Source organism: Ornithodoros turicata, chromosome 6, assembly GCF_037126465.1.
Source record: "Ornithodoros turicata isolate Travis chromosome 6, ASM3712646v1, whole genome shotgun sequence".
Taxonomy (NCBI): Eukaryota; Metazoa; Arthropoda; class Arachnida; order Ixodida; family Argasidae; genus Ornithodoros; species Ornithodoros turicata.
This window is the reverse complement of record NC_088206.1, coordinates 69,557,451-69,582,533: the sequence shown is the minus strand read 5'-3', so window position 1 is coordinate 69,582,533 and position 25,083 is coordinate 69,557,451. Positions and strand designations below refer to the sequence as shown.

Sequence of the window (25,083 nt, the reverse complement as noted above, 5' to 3'; positions counted from 1 at the left end):
TTGACGATACTGCTCCAATATCTGTTAAGTGTTCGACTTGCATTTCCGATATCCGCTCGATATTTGGCCAAGGTACTCTGCTGCTTGGGTCATATCATGTCATTGCTATGTACGTTGTTTCAGTCTGTGTTCTTCCGAAATACTTTCTCTCTACACGCGACACAGTCTAACAGGAGGACCTGAATTATGACTCTGTAACATAAATTACTTCTCAAGGCGCATCTTTCTGGCCCGTTAACAGTTTTGTACAAAGAAAACTGTGTTAAAAAGTACTTCCGTGCTACTTGAAGCGTCATTCGTGTGACCGATCGGAAACACGTTATTCTACGTAGAAAGCTAAAGAAATAAATAAATTAGAATCTCAAAACAATCAACAACGCATGCCTCATTCATAAAGATTTCAACGCATTTTTCCCTTAGCTTCTACATGCTCCATCCGTGCTTTCAATATATCTGTTTACTCGATCGTGTGCGCTTTGACGTGAGTTTTTCGTAACAGGTAGAACCCGTCCATGAAGAATCCGGCGTTTTCCCAAGTTCCAATTACCGCGTTCTGGCCACTGTGGACCCCACGAAGAGGCCTCCTGTTGGCCACGAGAGACGGACCTCTAAAGCGGACAATCACACCGTGCTGTGCGTCTTTCAATCTCGCAGCCAACACTTGATCCTCAATGGACGTCAGTGAGTAACTTTTACATATCTTTCACCGCCACACCCACACGTTTCAGGGTACAAGTGGCGTAAATACGACGCCTTCTCTGAGTGTTAAAGGGGTTGAGAAGGCGGGTGCGACCTGGTCCGCACTATTGCGTTTCGATGCGTCCGTCGGCGTTGCGTTCGTGTGCGAAGCGACGCAAGCTCCTTGAAGAGCGACGGACGCATAGGTTCGCAAAGTTCAATTTTTGGGACGGAGCGACGCAAGAAATGCTGCTCGTTGTCCTAGTAACTGCGTGCCGCCGCGCGCTCTTGTCGTCGTTTACTTCACGTTGTCGGCTGTAAGCCGTTTCTCGTAAAGTATCGTCGCGAAAGTGCGGACGTGAATTGGAAACCCATGCCTCGCTCACATGAGAGACGCTGACGAACGGACGTATTGATAATTAATTAATAACAAGATAATCGGATTCGACACGCAAAGTCCCACATTCCTCATTTGAAAGTTTTTTTTAACTGTTTCGGTTGTAAAACACCGTTTTTTTTATGCCACCGTTCACGATGGCGCCGAACATCGCGCAAACGGGAAGTGACGTTTTTGTCTGTGCACGCTTACTGAGAATGCTCGAAGGTCACTATACCGAAGGCGGTTCTCCGGCGGCAGGCTCCATCTTCACAACCGCTTACGTAGTCATCGAAACGGAAAAGTATCCCTTTCAATCTCGCCTGTCCACAAAAGCTGTTTCCCTCCACTGACAGTTTGTGACGTCACGTCAGCCGCCGAATAGAGAGGCTCCGCCTTTTCCCCTTTTGCCGTTGCATTTGGCGCCGCCAGAGCCGCGTCTGAAGCGCGGAGCAAACGACCGGTCGCCTTGCCTCAGCAGCCAATAAAAGTGCTTCGCTGACCTGACGTCACAATACGTCCGAAGGAGCTGGGAGAGGCGCCATTGCTGCTGCGAGCGTGCTTGTAAACTAATTTTCCCAGGAAGTGCGCGCATCCCAAAGAAAATATTGTGCGTGACAGTTCCTCAAGGTAAAAAAAAAAAAAAAAAGAAACAAGAAAACAGTCACATGTGTCTACCATGCTCGTGCTGCCTTCGTTGAGGTGAATTGAAAACCCTAGAACACGCCCTTCTCCGTTGTCCACATTACTACAACAGCTATCAAACGGTACATCTCGACCGCGCAGTATGAGTGAACTGCTCGATTACTGGTCAAACCCAGCTTATCAGCACTTGCGAAAGGTGAGAGCGTTGTCGGAAGAGATGAGGGATGGTACCCCACGCCTAGAGATCGGAAACGTCGGAAGGCAAGCAGGAAATCAGGCACGCTCATAGAGGACACACGTTAGAGATGGGCAGCCCTTTTGACACCGCACGTGAAAAGTGCGACGAACGTCTTGGGAGAACTTGAACTTGAGATATGCCGCGGTTCCGCAAAGTATATGCCGACAACTGTGAAAGGATTTGCTGGCGTTATACGCTCCCGAGGTAGGGGCGACACTGGAGCAGTTTCAAGGTCCCCTTTAGTCTTCGGCAGGTCAAGCATGAGCGTAGGACACGTCTTGTGGTTTGCCGTCTTGCACGCCGGCGTGTAGCAAGCGTTGGTCGGCGTCCAGTACGACGAGCTCCGTGAATCGATACTCCGCGGGGAGGAGGGTGGTGTGTTTGAGCTGGTACGAAACCTGAAGTACGCGAAGACGACCGCAAGACTCGCAGTATCCCGGAGGCGTCGAGAAATGGCTGGAGATCCCGTATCGACGAAGATGCCGCAGCAACGCTGCGGTGTCTTGAGAGCTAAGACGTCGTGCCGAAAGGCTTCGTTTTGGACATGTGAGACCCAGATGTCTTCGGCGTACCGGAGCTTTTCGGACGTAAGTGGACCCGCTACAAACGGTTGGCGGGGACTACTGTTGTCGACGAACCTGGCGCACCAGTCAGTAATGCGTAGAACTCGGAGAGGGTGCTGTAGGCTGAGAGGTCATCCAGTTATGCGGTGCCCACACTGGATGAACGACCACTTCGGTATCCGGACCTTCTGGTGCAGCGGTAGCCACCATTCAGGTGTCGTCGACATTTGGGTCTGGGACGGTAGGAGGGCTGATATCGCCTGCGGAGAACCAGGGAGGACCACTCCACCACAGCGGGCTGTTCAGGCATTTGGCGGAGAAGCCGCGGACCACTAGGTCTGCGGGGTTGTCGCGGCCTTTGCGGTGCCGCCACTGTTCTAGTCGGGAAAATGATAAGATAAGATTTCCGCTACCATCGACTTAACAAATGAGGGGCGGGTGTTCGCGTCGCACTGAATCCATTGGAGCGCGACGTTGGATCAATTGGAGCGTCATGAAGGGTGCTGATACTGGGTGCTTAGCACGTCCGGAAACCAAGCGATTCAATAGTTCCTATTTCATGCAGGTACAGCTCATCGATCTTTCCTTACGAGTACTGCCACATCGCCATTTACTGCTGTCTCGGAATGGACGACACGGTAGGCATACTTCCGCGGCATGAATCGAGCTTCCCTGCGTTTCACGCCATGGCCAGGACGAACCGCCACCTCAAGACCGCAGGCGCGATCATCGGAGAGGGAGATCGAGACAAAGTGTACCTTGAGAGGCTTTCTCTGAAATTTCTCCAGACGGCTATAGAGCACGCCAACGTTTCGTAACGGTATTATGCTCTAGGAAAAACCTCTGGCACTATACCGTTTAAAGCGATCACAGCTACAGCGATATACCAGTTATTACGATATATTGGGTATAACGATCTGGTTCTGTGCCGGGTGTTTCACGAAAGGTCCTCCGGCTGAATAATTCGTAACTGGTGGTGGTATCGAAAAACTTCCTATTCCACTAAGCACCCCTCAGACATTGAACTGAGCACTCAGCGGCTCATTTGCATACGCAAGTTAATTAAATAGAACTTTTACATTTTATTTCAGACGCTTTCGCAACCTCCGCAGCTTTCGCGCGCAGCAGCATACCAATGCGCTCAACTATCCTTCTACCCAATACGTGTTTACCCGCTTGGTCCGCCCACCGGGCTCATTGCTCAGTCCTTGGCCGATGTCATAGGGATGCTCACTGAACAAAAAAAAAAAAAAATCTTCTCGAAAGCGCCACTTGTTTCCGAATTATTCAGCCGGGGACATTCGCGAAACACCCGGTATAGATGTACCGCTCTATTTCTCCGCAGTACCTAGATACCTCTCCAGAGTACCTCTCTAGTTCCGCCGCTTTTAAGAAAGTCAGTGGCCGGACTACGTAGGATCTGGTGCCGTCGCAATAATGAATCTCACTGAGCGCTCTGACCTGTTCACGTTCTCCCTCTCACAGACCACTGCAACTTGGGCCAAAGCCAACGGGTTCGAACGCGTCTACGTGTACTTCCCTCCATCTCTGGAGTTAACCGGCCCTACTCTAACCATCGTCGCCAAGACGCTGAGAAAACAGCTATCTTCGCACAACATCGTCTTCGGAATAGTGTCGGAGCAGAAGTCAAAAGGAGGATTCGCCTTTTATAACGTGGACAGGATGACTGCGGAGCTCCAACCAGGGGGTGGTCCTGTTGTCGCCTCCGTCATACAACGCCAGTCATTTCAAAGGGCACGTTTTAACGTGAGTCCCTCGTGTTTCTGCACTCACATTGAAGACTACGAGAGCAGTCCTTACAGCCCGTCTCCGTCCCCAGCGTTTGTTTGCGCACGATGAGTCTTAAGTGGTGACTCTTTTACCAGCTGAGAAGTCGAATGGCCTTGTTCCAGAAGTAGTCACCACTAAACGCGTGACAGTAGCGTTACTGGTAATCATGTCCTATGTCCTTATACCTACCTACCCGTACCTACCCTACCAACACTATGTCCTTATACAGGTGCGAAGAATTACGCTTAGGCTGCTCGAAATTTTTTCTTCGTTCATCGAGTAGTCTATCGAGAACGGTTTCACTGTCACTGCGCTCTTTAATTTACAAAAGAAAAAAACAAAGAAAGACCTAAAAAGCAGTCGGCGGCGGCGCGGCGTGACCTATGAGGCACGGCCCACTCTCCTGACGTGACCTAATCAGATCAGTGTGACATAGCGTCAGCGAAGCGAGCATAGTGGCGAGGTCTCATTTGCCACTGAAAATTACGGACACTGATAGGCGCTGCTTGCGCCGTATCGTCTACGTCACGGAGTGATGTCAGCATCACTCTCACCACAAGTTCTCTGAAGGAGGTTTGTTTCTTTAGGGTGTGCGAATAAAAAATCTCACGCACTCTTCCTAGAGCTCAGCCACGAAAAACTTTTTATCCAAGATCACATGTTATCTCTGGCACAACCTGCTGCAGACAAACGATAAAAATTATGGAGAATTCTTTCCTTGCTCCTGTAAGACCTGTATGTACAGTTCTCTGAAACGTTAACGTTAACGCGGAGACAGCTGCCGGAGCCACCCTATCGGCGTTAAGTAGAACTATATATAGGGAGAGAGCGTTGTGGGCTATCCCACTCGTGCTTGGGAGTGATGGTCGAGAAGCCTCCTGTTCACGATAACCCTCCTCCGCGCATTTGGAGTGGAACATCTGTTTATCGACAACACCCCGAAGCATGAGCGGGATCGCCTACCACTTTCTCTCCCTATATATAGTTCTACTTAACGCCGATAGGGTGGCTCTCCGACTGCCGAGTCAGCTGTCGCCGATTTAAAGTTATTGTTGCAAGGAGCAGTACCAACCACTTAGTAAAGCAATGGCGATTTGTAAAGCATGCACTGTTGCACTTCCTGGACGCCAGGTGGTGATGTTCTGCCTTCTAATACTGCTTACTTAAATGCCGTTCGTATAATGTCGCCTGCACACCAGGAAAGATCCTTTGTGCCTTTGTACTGCGAAATGCAGGATGGGTCAAGCGCAATGCTCGCCCGCATCACGTTTCAAAAATAGCACTGCCCTCGTCCTAAAAACGAAGAGCAGGCATGCACTGCTTTGTCTCCCTCCACGGCGATCTGAAATGCTTTGTCTACACAATATTATCTTGAGACCTTCAACGGTTATATCGATTTCTTTGCAGATATTACGATGGACGCAGCATTGGATATATCCAAAACATGACTGAATCGTCACCGAACAGTCCTGACGGTGTCTGCGTCCTCCTCCCTGGATGGTCCTTCACGAATCACCTGGACAAAATCGCATATTCCCATTACAAAATCTCAAGCGAGCCTCGGCCAGGGCCCCCAAGGATCCGTGACCAAGAAGAAAGGACACTGGGCACATTATGAGACCTGTAAAGCATTAGACCAGTGCCGCCGTAGCAGTTGGCTCTACTTCGACTCGGCTCTGTGCGACACGACCTGGATCAATTACCCGACTCCAGTTTCGATCCAGGACTTCATCTGCGAGGTGCGACGACGTACGGGTGTCACTTGTTTCGGGCTGTGGGACTCTGACGCCGACGACTTCGCGGACTTCTGCGGCGACGGTCCTTTCCCGATTATGAGAGCGGTCTTCGAAGGACCTTTGAGACCGTGTCAGCGGAAGCGTTGCCAGAATGATTTTCAGTGCTGATGGTATCAGTAGAATATAACCTAGTTCCAGTTCGTCTAAATAGATATGCATTGGACATGATTCCCACTGAATTTTGGAACAAAAATTCCAAGGTCTTTACCTTTTACCTCAATCGTCATTTTGTCTATGATGTTCACAACTTTGAGTCACACTTTTGTTCACAACTTTCTGTTGCAAAGAGTGCTAACTCCTGTGGCTTCGAAGCTACAATTCTCTTCGGGTAACCGGATTTTGCAGTAGGAGCTCCATGAGAACAAGAAAGACTCAAAATCAAGGGTTTGCAAGGACTAAAGATTTCCACGATTTCCAGACGTCAAACATTTCAAGGACCAGTAGCACATGTGAATGGACTATTGCTGCGACCACGTGGCATCCGCACAATTTTCTGTTTGCATTTGCAGCTCTGCACTTACACACGCTGTGCGAAAGAATGTACCATGTAGAGTTCAGAATTCAGTAAGTCCTGGATCCTATACTACAATAGTCTTCAGGTACAACCAGGTAGCCTAGGTGCCGAACGCTAGTTTTATTCGAACGCGACACTGACTAGTAATTGTCCTGTAGCTGTGGTTGCCTTTTCCTGCTTGCTGTTGTGCACTGGGCCATGGGACAAGCACCTTGACGAAACTGAAGGCACGCCTGTCCATTTGGTCGATGGTTGCCTGGAGTAGTCTATCGAGCCCTCGTGGACCGGTTGCTGCTGGGTCGATGTCTTTTATGTCGGAAGCATACGTCGACCCCGCATTTTGCCGACGTCATTTTCCCCCTTGGGGCGTCTCCGTTGGACATATCCTCAAGTTCGTGGAGCGTCCGGGATGCAACATCGTACCTCGGGGGTACTCATCTGTCATCGCAGACCGGAACAAGGTTATTACAGGTATTCCATAGGGTGTTCTTCTTCTTCTTCTTCTTCCAATCAGGAGATGATGTTCTGTGCCCGAGTGGCGAGCAAAATACTGGACGTCGTCTTCCGCTGTGGGTTCAGTCGTTCGCACGGAAACCGTAAAAAGTCAAAGTACTTCCTCTTGCTGTACATTGCTTTGCGTCATTGCTGGTAGCCAGCCAAGGTCATGCTGAAGACTGGGAGGTGGTGGGTTCGAATCCTACCACAGGCTGTGCTGTCTCAGGTTTTCCCTGTTTTTTTTTTTCTCGAAGACTTTTCAGACGAATGTGGGCACAGTTCCCCGAAGTCTGCCCAGGCCGCATACTAACCCCTTCCCCCTTGTCTCCCACTCCTTCCTGCTGTCCTCTCTCCACCTGTCCACATTTGTACACCGCTCATAGCCGCAAGGGCTGCGTGCGCAAGGGCTCATGGGAACTTACAGCGCCTTCAAGCATTGCGATACGGCCAGAGGTGGAGGTAGAAGCAGAACAACAACATTCCCGGTGTGCGCAGCATCAGCGTCAGACGATATAAACCATATCCGAAGCAGACGACGGAGCAGTGTCCCTCAAAGTTCCCATGCTGCCTTGCGCCACGCGCTTGATGGCGCGCGCATCTTTTTAAAATCGTCTATACACACAATACACACAGGTGGCGCTTGCTTTTCCAAAATGGTCTATTGTTTCGCCAAAGTCCCGATAGAATACGCTACTATACCCATGCGCGTTGCTCCGCTAACATTTTATGAAATGGCCCGCGCCACTTTTGACGAAGAAGAAGAAGAAGTCGGAGAAGAAGAAGAGGGATCATCCTGACATCCCGAGCCGCCGTAGCGGAACTTTTGGAAGAGCAGCGATGCCGAATGATGTTCGAAAGTCGAAGCCCGTCAAGGCAGCGAAAAAGAAACAAGACTCGGAATCACCAAAGCGGCCCGCGGGAGACACCCACGGCAGGAAACCCGCTGCCAGCCGTCACGGGAGCCCAGAGAGACCCAAGAAAATATGGGACAAAGCAAATCTTCACCCACACCTATACCGGTATTCGGTGTCTATTACGCCACCCTGGGTACATCCAGGTATGTCCCAAATACTTCTGTCGTTACACACTCTAACAGAAAAAGGAGCAAATTAATGTCACAGGGTGGAGACTACATTTCATTTCCCAGACTGTGCATAATTCGTGTCCATGCATGAAAGTACAGGGTGTGTGCAGAAAAACATGACCCGCATTTTTACATGTAACTCGTTGTCTACTTAGCCGAGGAACTTCCGGTGGCGCACGATGGCGTATTTATGCGTTCGAAAGCTACAAAAAAATCCTGGAAGCCATACTCAGTGTAAAAAAATAAACAGAGCGCGAAAACATGAGCTTCCATGCATTAGAATAGGGCGGTCATGATATTGCATGGTAGTGTATTTCGGTCTCACGAGAGTTATGTGCAGGCACCGCTAGGGGTACTGCCGATGAGCATCCATGTGGGACATCGTTTCGATTTAGGCACCGATAGCTCCCCTAGCGGGACTTGAACACAACTCTCCTACGTTCACCATGGTGCCCTTTCACATACACCCTGTTGTCCACCATGTTGCCCTATTCTGATGCACGGAAGCCGACGTTTTCGTTGTTCCGTTTATTTTTTAAGCTGAGTATGGCTTCCACAATTTTTCTGCAGATTTCGCACGCATAAATGCGCCATCGTGCGCCACCGGAAGTTCGTTAGTTAGGTAGGCAACAAGCCATGTGCCTAGATGCGGGTCATGTTTTTCTGCACACACCCTGTATTTTGAATCAAACCATCAACAGTGATATGTCGAGTGATATAAAATCCTGGAGAGTAAGTGCTGTGGGGCAATATAGGGGACTAAAATAGTGAGTGATTGCAGTTCTAGGAGACTAGAAGCTACGATAACCGCTTTTTTCCCCTTATAATGTGCGCGGGGACGAGAATCGCGCTGAATCCCATTGATGTGTGCATTCGCGAGGATGAAATGCATCATGGTATCGGTGTATGTTGCAGTTACAGCGGCCCAGAGTACCGTTCCTTCCCCGGTTAACCAAACAGCCTTCCTATATCCTGGAGCATCCAGTCGCCCCGTCTCACCAGATAGAACTGAAGGGTTTCTGCAAGGAAAAAAGCGTGCAGCTGCTCCTCATGTTACTAGTCCGCATCGTGCTGCCCCTGCGACAGCTCGTCGAGAAAGTGTCGTACCTCTTACCGAGCTTCCGAAACACACCCACGCGGTGTCGAAGAAACAGGATGAGGAAGGGGCAAAGCACTGGATGGCGTTGAGAGAGGTAAATGGATACTCAAAGTATAATAATAGTGACGTCACCAACTCTTTCCGTACGTGGGGGGCGCGCCGAACTCGCTCGTGCGCGGGGTTCGGCGAATTTTCCGAGTTTTAGATTTTTTTATTTTTTATTGCTTAGAAATAGTATGGTTCAAGATAGCAAGCCCTGTCGAACAGCCCAGGAAGAAACATGGGTATATAACAATGTCACATGAGTCTTGTGAGAGTTGTTCAGACAAAAAAAACAAAAAAACAAAAAAAAGATGAAAGTGGAGGTTAAGCAGCAGATGAAAAACGGAAATACGTGTTATGGCGATAATAACAAAGTAGTCACACCGAAAGCAAAGATTACTAACTCGGGAGTATATGTGTCATTCAGCAAGAGGGAGTTGATACCTAGAAAACAAGCTATTCGTAGCCAAAAAGAACTAAACTATGTGACACAATATGAAATGCACAAATTCTCAAGTGCAAAATATCAAATGATGAAAGAAAGTTCCTATATATAAAAAAACAAAACAAAAACAAAGCATTTGTAGCGAAGAAGCAAACTGTCAAAGCCCCATCGAAGATATCAAAAGTAAATCACAGTAAATATGGCTATATACAGGGTGTCGACGCTAAGTGCGAACAGATTTTTTAAAATATATCAATCACTTTTTCCGAGATGAAATCAATTGCAATATAGCATATGCTGAAGGGCACTCCGTAGGGGGGCCCGTGTGACGTCAAATGACGCGCGTGAAGGCTCCTCCCACTGTCCAAACTCTGGCAATGAACGGCTCTGTTCCGCGCAATGTAAAACCGCAAGATCTTGCTCATTCTGTGACACTTAGCTGGTTGCTGGACTCGGGGGATCCAGAACAACAACAACAACTTTATTTCGTGATTATGATTGGGGAGTTTCGTCGCCAGGAGCTATATCATACTCCAGTGTATGATGGCAGGTGTGGGCACGTATTATAATACAGCGTATTAAAATAGTAATGCATTTTTCTGTTAGCACTGCGTATCACGATACTCGTTTTCAAAAGGTGTTTGTACGATTATTATAATACGAAAATATGTTTACTGCACACTCCTGGCGTACTGTAAAACAAAACGTATACTTTTTGAAAATGTGTATTACAATGCATAATACGAATAAAAATACATACAAACGATACATACAAAAATATGTAAACAGTACGATGCAAGGTATAAAATACATGTCCGCCCCAGGCTGGAGGGAATATGGTGACTTGACGTGGGAATCATGCGTTCGGTTACAGTAGCTAATAGGGACAAGCGTAGGGCGCGGATTAAACATTCCGTTCGTTCGTTGAGCGCGACTATAGGCAGGACTACAAACGGAGTAGTTTTAGTCCTTTTGTGGACCAGATATACTGCCATTAGCGAAGAGTAGAGTTCGAGGTTCCGAAAATAAAATGGGGAGGAACTGCAATCTAGTAGACCAGAAGCTGTAAAATTCTCCCCAATAGACCATTTTAGAAAAGCAAGCGCCACCTGTGGTACGCAAGGGCTTATGGGAACTTAGAGCGCCTTCAAGCATTACGATACGGCCAGAGGCGGAGGCAGAAGAAGAACAACAACATTCCCGGTGTGCGCAGCCACAGCGTCAGCCGATATGAACCATATCCGAAGCAGACGACGCAGCAGTGTCCCTCAAAGTTCCCATGCTGCCTTGCGCCACGCGCTTGATGGCGCGCGCATCTTTTTAAAATCGTCCATTTCCCCCTTACCTGGTAGACCGCAGCTAGCGCGAACCTGTCATATATCAGCGCCTCAGAACTTTGCTCTTTATTCAGGTGGCGCAACCAGCGGAAACGGAACTCCCCGCGCACGCACCAGCACATACGGAAGTCCAACGTAGAGAAGTCGGCGTTGCACATTTGCGGCACCATAATGTGAGTGGTCAAGTGAGCAACCAAGAAGTCGTCTGCGTCGCCACCTTCTTCATTCTGCAAGCCATCGGCATCATAGTATTCCTCTACTATATATCCTCAGTGTCGGGCAGTGGAGACCGTACAGAAGAATTTGAAGGCGGGTCGTACGATGATTACGTGAGTAACGGGACTCGACGCTGATTGGATATGGTTATACGGTGCCAGTGAATTTCGTGCGCCGTCAAAGTCCTACGTAATTTCTCCAGCGGCACGGAATCTTGGCCCAGTATTGACGATACTGCTCCAATATCTGTTAAGCGTTCGACTTGCATTGCCGATATCCAGCCGATATTGGGCCAAGGTACTCTGCCGCCTTAGGTTACGTGACATTGCAATCTACGTTGTTTCACGCTGTGCTCTTCCGAAATACTTTCCCTCTATGCGCGACACAGTATAGTAGAACCAGCTCAAACGAAAAAAAAAAAAAAATGAAATAAAATGCGTATGTTATCTCCGTCTCAGATGATAGCGTAGAATTTAGTTCCGTGGCTTTCGTGGTGTTAATTTGATTTAATGGTCAGACTGATAAGCTGCAGCACTGGTTCTAACAGTTCAAAAACATGTCTCAGGCGACGTCGTCGTCGTCGTCGAAGGTTGCTCTGCAGGTTAACTGGACCTCTGCTCTCGGACACGCCATGCCACGCGTAATATGGGACGTTACATGGAAACGTGGTTACGTGGGAACGTTACAAGGAATTTGTTAAAGGATTAGAGAGGGCCATCAGAGAATGATGAAAGTGTGCGCATGTCAATTTACCGATTAGCATGAACGGCTTTGATGCGTGCAATTTGTTTACCAGAAAAAAAAGAAAAGAAGAAAGAACTCGCATAAACATAGCTCCGCGCGTTCTCCGTGTGTAACGAGGAGGAGAAGCATGATGCCACGTCACCGTATGACGTTACACAGTCGGCGCGTTCTCGTTCGCTAGTCAATGGGGGTCAGCGCCCAGTTGGTTTGCCGCCGTAAACCCGTTTTGAGAGTCATGACCGAGCCAGGAGCAATGTTTTTTTCAGAACCCCAGACAGTCGAGTAGCAGACGACAGCTGAGCAGCGCACGACATTACTCCGAACCAATCAGCGAGCGCGGCCGGTGTAGCGGCAGCGCGAGGTCACAGGCTTTGTACTGCTCTCCACCACCGTTGTGCATCGTCGCTGTTTGCAGCTTACTTTAAATTCAGTTTCTGCTATAATTATGACTCTGTGGAGTGAATTACTTCTCATGGCGCATCTTACTGGCCTTCTTAACGGTTTTGTAGAAAGAAAACGGGGTGCTGAAAAGGACTTCTGTGCTATACTTTAAGCGTCATCCCTGTGAACAATCGCAAACACGTTATTGTACGTAAAAAGCCAAAGAAATAAATTAGCATGTCGACAATCAAACAATCAAAAACACATGCTTCATTCATAAAAAATTGATTGTATTTTCCCCTTAGCTTTTATATGCTCCATCCGAGCTTTCAACTTCTTCGTAACAGATGGAACCCGTCTACCAAGAATCCGGCCTTTTCGCAAGTTCCAAATACCACGTTCTGGCCGCTGCGAACCCCACGAACAGGCCTCTTGTTGACCATAAGAGACTGACCTATAAAGCGGACAATCACACCGTGCTATGCGTCTTTCAATCTCGCAGCCAACACCTGATCCTCAATGGACGTCAGTGAGTGCATTAACTTTTACATATCTCTCACCGCCATGCCCACACGTTTCATGGTACAAGTTGCGTAGATACGACGCCTTCTCTCTGTGTTAAAGGGGTTGAGAAGGCACGCGCAACCTGGACCGCGTCTGAAGCGCGGAGCAGACGACCGGTCGCCTTGCTCCGGCGCCATAGCAGACTATTGTCAGCAGCCAATAAAAGTGCTCGGCTGATCTGACGTCACAATGCGTCCGAAGGAGCTGGTACAGGTCGGTGCTGCTGCGAGCGTGCTTGTAAACTAATTTTCTCAGGAGGTGCACGCTTCCCAAAGGAACTATTGTGCGTGACAGTCCTCAAGGTAGTTTGTTCGTGTCGCGCGGTAAAAAAAAGAAAACTGTGCTACCGTGCTCGTGTTGCCTTCGCTGACATGACTTGGAAAACGTAGAACACGCCCTTCTCCGTTGTCCACATTACTATGAGAGAATTACTCGATCCCTCGTCAAATTCAGCTCGTCAGCACCGTTCATGACGCTTACCTTAGCACGTTCGGAAACAAGGCGATTCAATAGTTCCTATTCCATACAGGTACAGCGCATCAATCTTTCCTTACGAGTACTGCCATATCGTCATTTACTGCTGTCTCGGAATGGACTACACGGTAGGCATATTTCCACGGCAGGATGCGAGCTTCTATGCGTTTCAAGCCATGGCCAGGACGAACCGTCACGTCAGGATCAGAGGCGCGGTCATCGGAGATGGGGATCAGGACAAAGGGTACTTTGAGAGACTTTTTGAAATGTCTCCAGACGGCAAACAGAGCACGCCAAAGTTTCGTAACGGTATGTATGCTCGAGGAAAAACGGCGTGGCGCTATAGTATCATGACGCGCCGTTTACAACAATAACAGATACAGCGATATACCGGCTATAACGATATATTGGGTATAACGATATCGTTCTGTACGGGGTGTTTCACGAAGGTCCCCCTTCCTGATATCACCTATAATTCGTAAACGGGTGGCGGTATCGAAAAGCATTCTTTCAGTGAACATCCCTGAGACATCGCTCACGAACTGATCAGTGATGAGCTCATTTCCATACGCTCATTAATTAAATTTAACTTTTAAAATTTTAGTTCGGAGGCCTTAGGAACCTTTTTTACATATAGCAACCTTCAGCCAAAAAAATGTTCAAGAAAAAAAGCACGCGTCGACATTTAGTGATTTTTAGAGCAATTAATTGGTTTCGGTTTGCATATTTCTTGCGCGGAGGAGCTACTAATGCGCTCTTTCGCTCAGCTATCCTTCTGCCAATTACGTGTTCACGCGCTTGGTCCACAAACGGGGCTCTCGGCTCAGTTTTTAGATAGAGTCACTAAATAAGCTACGCTTCAGAGTATCGACACTGAGCCGCCATGTTGTTTCGGATGACCTCCAGCGCCATCATTTAGCGCTCTTCGAAGTGTTGTCTTCTTCCACTGCTGAACTTCACCTTCTTCTATTTCTACTACAATTTCTACAAAATAGAGGTGGGGCTGGAGGTCATCCGAAACAACATGGCGGCTCAGTGTCGATACTCTGAAGCGTAGATTATTTAGTGACTCTATTTTTAGCCGATGTCTCAGGAATGCTGACTGAAAAAAAAAAAAAAAAAGATCTTCACGAAAGCGTGTTCTGTTTACCTTCGTGAAACACCCGGTATAGATGTACCGCTCCATTTCCCCAGGGTACCTAGATAATTGCCCTCTAGTTCCGCCGCTTTTCAGCTACTGCAATCGCAATAACATCTCACTCGGCGCAGTACATTGTTCACGTTCTTCCTCTCGCAGACCACTGCAACTTGGGCCAGAGCCAACGGGTTCGAACGCGTCTACGTGTACTTCCCTCCATCTCTGGAGTTAACCGGCCCTACTTTAACCATCGTTGCCAAGTTGCTGAAAAAACAGCACAATATCATCTTCGGAATAGTGTCAGAGCAGAAGTCAAAAGCAGGGTTCGCCTTGTACAACGTGGACTGGATGACTGCGGAGCTCCAACCAGGGGGTGTCCTGTTGTCGCCTCCGTCATACAACGCCAGTCATTTCCAATGGCACGTTTTAACGTGAGTCCCTTCTGTTTCTGCGCGCACGTTGAAGACGACGAGAGCAGTCCCTACAGCCGTTTCTCCATTCCCAGCGTTGTTTGCGCACGATGAGTCTTCACAGCTGACAAGTCCAATGACGTTCTTCCAGAAGTAGTCACTAAACGCGTGACAGTAGCGTTGCTGGTAGTCATGAACACTATCTCCTTATACAGGTGCCAAGAAATTACGCTTAGCCTGCTCGAAATTTCTCTTCATTGATCGAGTAGCCTATCGGTAACTGTCACGCAAATATTTTTGCTGAACGGTGTCGCTGTCACTGCGCACTTTAATTTACAACAAAAGAAAAAAAACTAAAAAAGCAGTCGTTGGCGGTGCGGCGTGACCTACTAGGCACGGCCCACTCTCCTGACGTGACGTGACGTAATCAGATCAGTGTGACGTAACATTAGCATAGCGAGCAGCCGCGAGGTCTCATTTACCGTCTACGTCACGGAGTGATGTCAACATCACTCTCATCACAAGATCTCTGAAGGAGTTGAGGTTGCTTCTATAAGGTGTGCAAAAAAAATCTCACGCCCTCTTGCTAGAGCTCAGCCACGAGAATATTTGTATCCAAGAGCACGTGTTATCTCTGGCACAACCTGCTTGCAGACAAAAGATAAAAATTATGGAGATACCCTCCTTGCTCCTTTAAGATAGGACCTTCAATAGACCCTTCAACGGGTATACCGATCTCTTTGCAGATATTACGATGGACACAGCATTGGATATATCCAAAACTTGACTGAATTATCCCCGAACAGTCCTGACGGTGTCTGCGTCCTCCTCCCGGGATGGGTCCTTCACGAATCATCTGGACAAATCGTATATTCCCATTACAAAATCGCAAGCAAGTCTCGGCCAGGGCCCCCAAGGATCCGTGACCAAGAAGAAAGGACACTGGACATATTATGAGACCTGTAAAGCATTAGACCAGTGCCGCCGTAGCAGTTGGCTCTACTTCGACTCTGCTCTGTGCGACCACGGCCTGGATCAATTACCCGACTCCAGTTTCGATCCAGGACTTCATCTGCGAGGTCCAACGACGTACGGGGATCACTTGTTTCGGGTTGTGGGACTCGGACGCCGACGACTTCGCGGACTTCTGCGGCGACGGTCTTTTTCCCGCTGATGAGAGCGGTCTTCGAAGGATCTTTGAGACCGTGTCAGCGGAAGCGTTGCCAGGATGATTTTCAGTGCTGAAGATATCAATATAATATAACCTAAGTTCCAGCTTGGAACAAAAATTTCAAGGTCTTTCAAGGACCTTTTACCTCAGTCGTCATTTTGTCTATGATGTAGTACGCAGCTTTTGACCAGGGCTGCAATACTGCACACAAATATTTATAAGGTACAGGTATCGCAGGAGAGAATAGTGGTCCGTTCACAAATGTGACTGACGGCTGTTTGAATATACAAGATCACAGGACCAAAGGAAAACTGATGGTCAATGGTGAGGGCAAGGTCGGTAAGGTGCGCACCTGGTAGAGGGTCGCCCAGCTGTAGAGCTTGCCAAGCCAGATTCTGTGGTGGGTAGTCCGGAGTAGTCTGTCGAGCCCTCGTGGAACGGTTACTGCCAAGTCAGGGTCGATGTTTTTTTGGGGTCGAGGAGGAACAGGAGGAGGAGAGTCGTTGGAGGAACCCGAGAGGTCTGCCTGCCTGATTAGGCGGCATGTTTACAGGAAGGGAAAGGTGGATGGAGAGGAAGAGAGGAAAGGGTGAAGTGGAAGACAGAGCGGAATCCCGCTCGGGGGGAGGGATAGCTGCGTCCATGGGCCGACTTCAGGGGAACTGTGCCGGCATACGCCTATTTACACATCTGATGGGAAACCCAGGGAAAAACCCTCAAGACGGCACAGCCGGCCCGAGGATTCGAACCGCGGACCTCCCAGTCTCCAAGCGCACGCGTTACCGCTGCGCACGGAGCTGGTCTTTTTTTGTTTTTTTGCGGTCGGAAGCATACGTAGACCCCGGCATTTTGCCCGACCTTATTTTTCCCCTTGGGGCCGTGCTGTCTCCGTAGGTCATAAAGGGTCAATTGGACATAACCTCAGGGGTACTCATCTGTCATCACAGGCCGGAACAAGCTTATTACCGATGTTTTTCTTCCAACAAACAAAAGATGGGTGTTCTGTGCTCGAGCGGCGAGCGAATAATTCTGCTGTCGGTTCAGTCGGTTGACCGTCCTCGGTTGCCCAGTTCGGTAGCGTGCTGGCCTGCTGAGCCGAAGACCGCAGGTTTCGATCCCCGCTGAGGCCGGCAGCAATGTGGGGGATACACACATTGCTTCCAGCACCGTGATTTCCGGCGCGCGTCAGAAGAACCCCAGGTAGACCAGATTATCCGCAGTCCTGTCCTGCGGCTCGTGCAACATGTCGCCACACTGCGCAGACAAACCTTACATGACCTTTTTTTTTTCTTTTGGGAATAGCAAGTCGGCCTTGGCCTGTTTGACCGTTCCCCCTTTCTTTATCTTTAATAAACACATCCCCCCCTCCCCCATGGTACCATTACCATTATTTCAGTCGCTTGCACGGAAACCTGTACTTGGCTTTGCGTCGTCGGTGGGACACACTCAGAAAAAGGGTGGAGCAGTTATGAAGAATGACTTTTTCAGAAGAATGACTTTTCAGTGACTTTCATCTTTCATCGTTAATTTTTTAGGTAACTTGAGGCCTGTATGTGATGTCCCTTCTATGTTGTTCCAGCCTCAGAACATCCGTTCTCTCATGGAGCAGTTATACCTTTCAGGGGGTAATATTTGTCACATATGTTGTGCCTCAGAGGTTGCAAAGTTCTACCTTCTACGTCACTCTCTGCCCACGAATGACAGGTTTACCACTTCGGATTCGGTGAGCGAAGGGGGCGTACGCCTTTTTGTAACAATTTGGATATATGATAATTGCTTTTGCCACCCTTTTACTCCATTTATCAGACGCTATGTTGATCTACGTGGTAACTACAGAATTTACCACCTTTTCACACTCTTTTTTTTCATAGAGTGATAGCCAAGGTCATGCTAAAGATTGGGACGTGGCGGGTTCGAACCTTACCACCAGTTGTGCTGCCTGAGGTTTTCCCTGGGTTTTTCGAAGACTTTTCAGACGAATGTCGGCACAGTTCCCCCCTGAAGTCGGCCCAGGACGCATACTAATCCCTTCCCCTTGTCTCCCACTCCTTCCTGCTGTCCTCTCCATCTGTTCACATCTGTACACGCTCATAGCCACAGTTGCTTCGAGGCGCTAACACACACACACAAAAAAGCTTTGCTGAACGAACATGCTTCTACCATCTTTACCAAAACGTCTTTCGCTCCAGAAGTTCACAAGATGTGGCCTCTCACGCGACCCGATACCATGTGGGTACGAATGGCAGACGACGCCAAATGTTTCGCCAAAGTCCCCGATAGAATACGCTACATTCTTGCGCGTGCCAGAGCCGTATATTAAAGGAGCACAGAGGGCCATCCAAAAAAAATTCAGGTTAAGACATCTAATGAAAGTGTGTGTGTCATTATACCGAATAGCGCGAAGGTTTTGATGTGTGCAGTTTGTTTCCCACAAAAAAACTCAATCACCATAGCTCCGCGCGTTCACCCTTAACTCGCCACTCCAGCTATAACGAGGATGAGGAGGTATGATGGCACGTCACCGATGACGGCATAAGGAGACTCGTTCTGGTTTGCCGGTCAGTGGGGGTCAGCGCATTGTCCCTTTGCCGCCGTAAACCTGTTTTGCCAGTTTTCCCGGAGAATGGGGATAGAAGGAGCGGCCGAAGCATTACCGAGCAAGGAGAAAGGCTTTATCTGAACCCCGAACAGCGAGTAGCAGACGACAGCGGAATGGCAGACGACATTTCTCTAGGCCAACCAGCGAGCGTTCTGCTTATAGCGTCAGCGCTAGGTTCCAGGCAGATCACAGGCTGGTACTGCTCTTCACCACCGTTGCGCACGGTCGCTTTTTGCGGCGTATTTTTAATTCAATTTCTGCGATAATTATGACTCTGTGGTGTAAATACTTCGCATGGTGCATCTTACTGGCCTACTTAACAGTTTTATAGGAAGAAAACTGGGTGTTAAAAATGACTTCTGTGCTACTTTAAAAGGAGTGTGGCCATTGGGAGGAGTCACAAAAAGAGGCTCGACCTGTCAATCACATGCAGTTTCGCTCCTCTGATTGGTTTGCTTTTTACCAAGGGGGTCGCCATGACACCATACTGACACCCAAAATGGCGACGAAAACAAACACTGTGAAGCGGGGATTTCGTGACAAAAATTTTTCACAGACTAACCTTATTTTACGCTGCAAATGTAAATCCTAATAATAAATTTCTCGGAAATCAGTTCAACTTATGTCATCCATCGATATCTAACTGAAAATAATACGTTTAGTCGCCGGTGTTAGGCCTAGTGAACACGGCGATCACAAACGAAATCATAACAAAAACGGCGCTGTGCTGTACAATCTTGTATTTAACAGCTGGATTTCATGGATATAAACGTTCTTGCCTCTTATATTCCAATTATTCATGTAGATTTGTTTAAAAATCATACCGACAACAGAATATGTCCCAGCAGGTGCTTCTGCCGGCAGCGGTACCAACGACAGAAGCAGACGACAATTCCCGACGTGCCTTACGCTTCCTAGGTGGCGCCTATCAAATTTGCACCAACAATCCACTACTTTTGCAGATTGCGAGAGGTATCCATTTCAATCCCATCCAATCCACTTGCAACCCAAAATGGCGCTGCCCATGTTGGATTGGGGGGGGGGGGCAAATAGTGAGGATGTGCTGATTGATAGCGCCCATATTTCAAGACTTCATTGGTCGGAAAGCTGAAAAAGTGGGTGAGCTTCAGGTATAGGCATGGACCCATTAATGGCTAGACTCCCTTTAATATACGGCTCTGGCGCGTGCTCCGTCAACATTTTATCAAATTGGCCGCGTCACTTTTGAAGAAGAAGAAGAAGATTATCCACGTTTGTGAACAAGCGAACTTCAGCACCTCCACCACTTCAACCATTACATTCTCCACCCAAATTGCCACCGTCAAGTCATAGTACAGTTGGACATCCTCATAGCCCTGGCCGATCTCCCTTGGGGCTAATGGTCATTCTCCGTGGGACAAGAAGAAGAAGAAGAGTCGGGGAAGAAGAAGAATCATCCTCACTTTCTGAACCACCGTAACAGAAATAGTGGCCACTGTTCCTAGTGGTGAGAAGAAAGAAGAACTTAGAGGCTCACGGCCATTAACTCATGGCGAAGAAAGAATACGAAGAAGAAGGACTTTTGATAACGGCCACCTAGCCTCCGAGATCGAAGAGCACGCGATGCCGAATGGCTGTTCGAAAGTCAAAGCACGCCAAGGCTCAGCGAAAAGAAAGAGGACTTGGAGTCACGTCCCGGCCTCGCAAACACCCAACGCCTTTTGCACGCGAAGTCGGACACGACAGCCAGGGCAGCAAAGCGGGCAGCGGGACGACACCCACGGCAGGAAACCCGCCGCCAGCCGTCCCGCAGAGAGCCCAGAAAGAACCCAAGACAAAATTGGACAAAGCAAATCTTCAACCCAAACCCTATACCGTTAACTCACGGTCTAATTCGCCCACCGTGGCAATTTCCTGGTATGTGCCAATACCTCTATCGCTATAGGCGGGGACGTCGTTCTTTAAAACGGTTCGTCGCGTAACTAGAATCACACTAAATTACAATACTGGGATGTAGTTCCGTGTCGGGACCATTGGCATTAAAAAACAATAAAAACAAAAAATCAAAGGATTTTGCATAAAAGAGGAACTAATTAGGAGAGAATTTATACAGGAGTGACCCTCCGCATATTTTCTGAAAGGTATCAAAAAGTAAATTTTTATCGCCCATTTCATGAAGGCGATCCGCCATCTTTGCTGGACGGACCTTCTGATCTAACCGGTGGTACAGCAGTCTCATGCCCGCACCGCCTAGTGCGTGCCTGGGGGGGGGGGGGGGGCGCCCCCCTAGAACCCCCCTCCAATCTGTCAAACCCAAACTGACCCAACCTTACTAAAGTGAGGCGATTTAGCCGAATTCAACGACCCTACCCTTTTCCAAGGTGGCAAGTTTCGAATCCGTTAGGCTTAGCATTCCCGTGTTTCTCCTGCGTTAGGAGCGCATCAGATGTGGTTCTTGAAATCTATATAGAAAAAGTCCAGCATAATTTTTATAATTCTTATATTTTACATTCAGTATATGACCTTCTTTCACTTCCATGCAATATATATACCTTCCATACGCTTTCCATACTTTTTCAAAAACGACTGGTCCCGATACGAACTGCACCCCATTAATGTGTGCATTTGCTCGAACGAAACGCATCATGGTATCGGTGTATGTTGCAGCTACAGCGCCCCAGAGTACCGTTGCTACCCGGTGAACCAAACAGCCTTCCTATATCGTGGAGCAGCCAGCCGTCCCGTTTCACCAGATAGAACTGAAGGGTTTTCTGCAAGAAAAAAAGCGTGCAGCTGCTCCTCATGCTACTGGTCCGCATCGTGGTGCCCCTGCGACAGCTCGTCGAGGAAGCGTCGTACTCTTACCGAGCTTCCGAAACGCACCCACGCGGTGTCGAATGGAGCAGGATGAGAAAGGTGCAAAGCGCTGGGAAACGTTGAGAGAGGTAAATGGATACGCAAGTATAATAGTGTCACGAAGCGAAATGGGTCGGCGAGTCGTCGAATAAACAGCGAACGGTTTATTAGACTACTTGGTAGCAAACACAAGAGTGATAGGTCTCTGAACACAACTCCGTCCAAAGAATGAATGCTCCAGCTTGGAGCACAAGCATTTAAGCGTCGCGCCGAAAAGTCTAGAAACAGCACGTGCGGTTTGCCAGAGAGCAGGCGATGTGTCTGGAAGCTTCTTGCTTCTTCAGCGTGCGCCGGGATGAGATGTACCGTTTCGTGCCTGCCCTGGAAGTTTCTCGATGGATGATTCAGTGGCAATAGTGACGTCACGAACTCCTTCCGCGCGCTGAACTCGCCCGTAAGCGGGGTTCGGCCGAATTCTTCCGACAGATTCGCCGGGGTTTCTCCGACGTTCCGTTCTCCTGGTTCTCCGTAAGTAGTACGTAGTAGTAGACGAGTAAACGCTAGAGTAGAGTAAACGCTTTGAATAATGAAAGCACCACCTCGTGTTCATTTGCGAAGTTTCTCTAACCGCCCTTGTCGTTGTCCTCTACCCGAGAAACGTCATCATATGACGTTGTAGACAGACGCTGAAACCGAAACAAGTCTGAAAGGAGGGCTGGGTTCCACCAATGGGCACTTAGTTCGCTGCCTGCTATTGAAAGCAAAAGATGGACCGAAGGTCGCGTCCCTTTCAGGGACCATCATAGTCCCCCTCAAGACCGTGGCTTTCGGGCGCGACCTTGTTCTCCTCTAGCCTTCGAGTGTAGTTCAACTCTACCAAATTGGTGGGGGCTATCGAATACTATGACGTCATTTGCTTACAAACAGGAGAAGTCTATTGAACAGTTTTTTTTTTTCTTTCGTTACATAATTTTTATTTAAACAAGCAGGAATGCCGTTTTTGCAATTGAGTTATATGGCCAGGCGAACATTACTCTACCTAAAATTTGTTAAAAATTCACCTAAATTCACTAACCTACCTAAATTCTGGTAAATTATCCTAAAATTCACCTAAATTACCTAGTGAATTTTCCCATAGCACTAAAATCATTACATACTCACTACAGAAAACGTATCAATCACTTCAGCTGCTGCCTTCCCACAGCCTAACGACGACCCAGCACTTACCTAAAATTCACTAATTATTTAATTAAGGGATTCCGCGCAAAAGCGAGTTAACAGAACTACCACTGATGTACTACACTAGAGAAGAGTTAAAGTTCGGGGGTTACGAAACTAAAATGGGGAGGAAGTGCAATCTAGTAGCTGTAATCACTCCCCAATTTCCCCCTTATCTGGGGTAGACCACAGCTAGCGAACTGTCATATAAGCACCTCCGAATCTTGCTCTTTATTCAGAGGCACAACCAGCAGAAACAGAACTCCCTGCGCGCGGAAGTCCAGCTCATAATTACGGAAAGTCCAACTTGAAATGTGGGCGCTGCACAGTCGCGGAAACAGAATGGAGGTTGAATGTGAGCAACAAAGAAGTCCTCTTCCTCGCCGTCTTCTTCATTCTGCAAGCCATCGGCATCACGTTATTCATCTACTATATATCCACAATGTTGGGCAGTGGACACCGTACGGAACAAATTGATGACGGATGGTACGATGATGTAAGTTCAGGGTTCGACGCTGATTGGATGATTATACGGTGCCACTAAATTTCGTGCGTCGTCAAAATCCTACGTAATTTCCCCAGCAGCACGGAATCTTGGCCCAGTATTGGCGATACTGCTCCAATATCTGTTAAGCGTTCGACTTGCATTATTGTCGATATCCAGCCGACATTGGGCCAAGGTACTCTGCCGCCTTAGGTTATATGTCATTGCAATCTACGTTCTTTCACGCTGTGCTCTTCCGAAATACTTCTCTATGCGCAGCACAGTATAGTAAAAGGACCTGAAACGAAAAAAAAAAAAATATGTTATCTCCGTCTGAGATAATGATAGCGTAGAATTTACCTCCGTGACTTTCGTGGCGTTAATTTGGGTTAATGGTCAGTTAGTTAGACTACAGTTCAAAACATCTCTCAGGCGACGTCGACGACTGTTGCTTGGTCGTTGTCGTCGTCGAAGGTTGCTCTGCAGATTTACTGGACCTCTGCTCCGGACACGCCATGCTACATGTAACGACTAAACGTTACATGGAGTTTCTTATGGTAGTACAGAGGGCCATTAAAAAAGAATCAGATTAAGACGTCTTAAGAATGTGTTTGTCAATTTACCGAATAGCACGAAATGCTTTGATGTGTGCAATTTGTTTCCCCCAAAAAAATAAATAAATAAAAGTCACATGAACATAGCTCCGCACGTTCACCCTTAGCTCGCCACTTCGTGTGTAACGAGGAGGAGAAGCATGATGCACGTCACCGATGACGTCACACAGTCTGCGTTCTGGTTCGCTGGTCAATGGGGTCAGCGCCCTGTCCCTTTGCCGCCGTAAACCAGTTTGCCAGTTCCCTTGGAGAAATGGGGGTAGAAAGAGCGGCCGAATCATGACCGAGCCAGGAGCAATGCTTTTTTCTGAACCCCGAACAGTCCGAGTAGTAGCAGATCGACAGCCGAGTAGCAGACGACAGCCGACTAGCAGACGACAGCGAGTAGCAGACGTACAGCTGAGTAGCACACAACCATTTTCTCCGAACCAATCAGCGAGCGCGGACGGTGTAGCGCCGCGTGAGGTCACAGGCTCGTTGCTGCTCTCCACCACCGTTGCGCACGGTCGCTCTTTTTGTGGCTTACTTTAAAGTCTATTTCTGCGATAATTATGACTCTGTGTGGAATTACTTCTCATAGTGCATCTTACTCGGCCTACTTAACAGTTTTGCAGAAAGAAATTGGTGTTAAAAAGTACTTCCGTGCTATACGTGAAGCGGTTCCGTATGACCGATCGAAATCACTTATTCTACGTAAAAAGCTAAAGCAATAAATTAAGCATATCATAGAGTCAAAAACGCATGCCTCATTCATAAAAATTTCATCGCATTTTCCCTTTAGCTTTTATATGCTCCATCTGAGTTTTCAAGATATCTGTTTACCCGCTCGTGTGCGCTTTGACGTAAGTTTTTCGCAGATGGAACCCGTCCATGAAGAATCCGGCGTTTTCCCAAGTTCCAAATACCGCGTTCTGGAGACTGTGAACCCCACGAAGAGGCCTCCTGTTGACCATGAGAGACGGGACTGATAAAAAGACAATCACACCGTGCTATGCGTCTTTCAATCTCGCAGCCAACACCTGATCCTCAACGGACGTCAGTGAGTAACTTTTACATATCTCTCACCGCACCGCCCACACGTTTCATGGTACAAGTTGCGTAGATACAACGCCTTTTCTGAGTGTTAAAGGGG

At 48.2% G+C, this 25,083-nt stretch overlaps 2 protein-coding genes across 2 annotated transcripts in view; both read left to right on the top strand.

The window, feature by feature from the left end:
- Positions 1 to 866, top strand: part of LOC135398712 (uncharacterized) — an 82,463-nt gene extending 81,597 nt beyond the window's left edge. Inside the window, exon 7 of the mRNA XM_064630096.1 lies at positions 850 to 866. Within this exon, the coding sequence (XP_064486166.1) occupies positions 850 to 866 (17 nt within the window). The remainder of the gene's footprint in view (positions 1 to 849) is intronic.
- Positions 867 to 7,849: 6,983 nt separating this feature from the next.
- Positions 7,850 to 15,889, top strand: LOC135398289 (uncharacterized). The gene is made up of 7 exons (XM_064629706.1): positions 7,850 to 8,153; positions 9,096 to 9,373; positions 11,178 to 11,432; positions 12,792 to 12,973; positions 13,538 to 13,791; positions 14,780 to 15,051; positions 15,777 to 15,889. The coding sequence occupies exons 1-7, from the start codon at positions 7,934 to 7,936 to the stop codon at positions 15,819 to 15,821; spliced, it is 1,506 nt and encodes a 501-aa protein (XP_064485776.1). The 5' UTR covers positions 7,850 to 7,933; the 3' UTR covers positions 15,822 to 15,889.
- Positions 15,890 to 25,083: the final 9,194 nt, after the last annotated feature.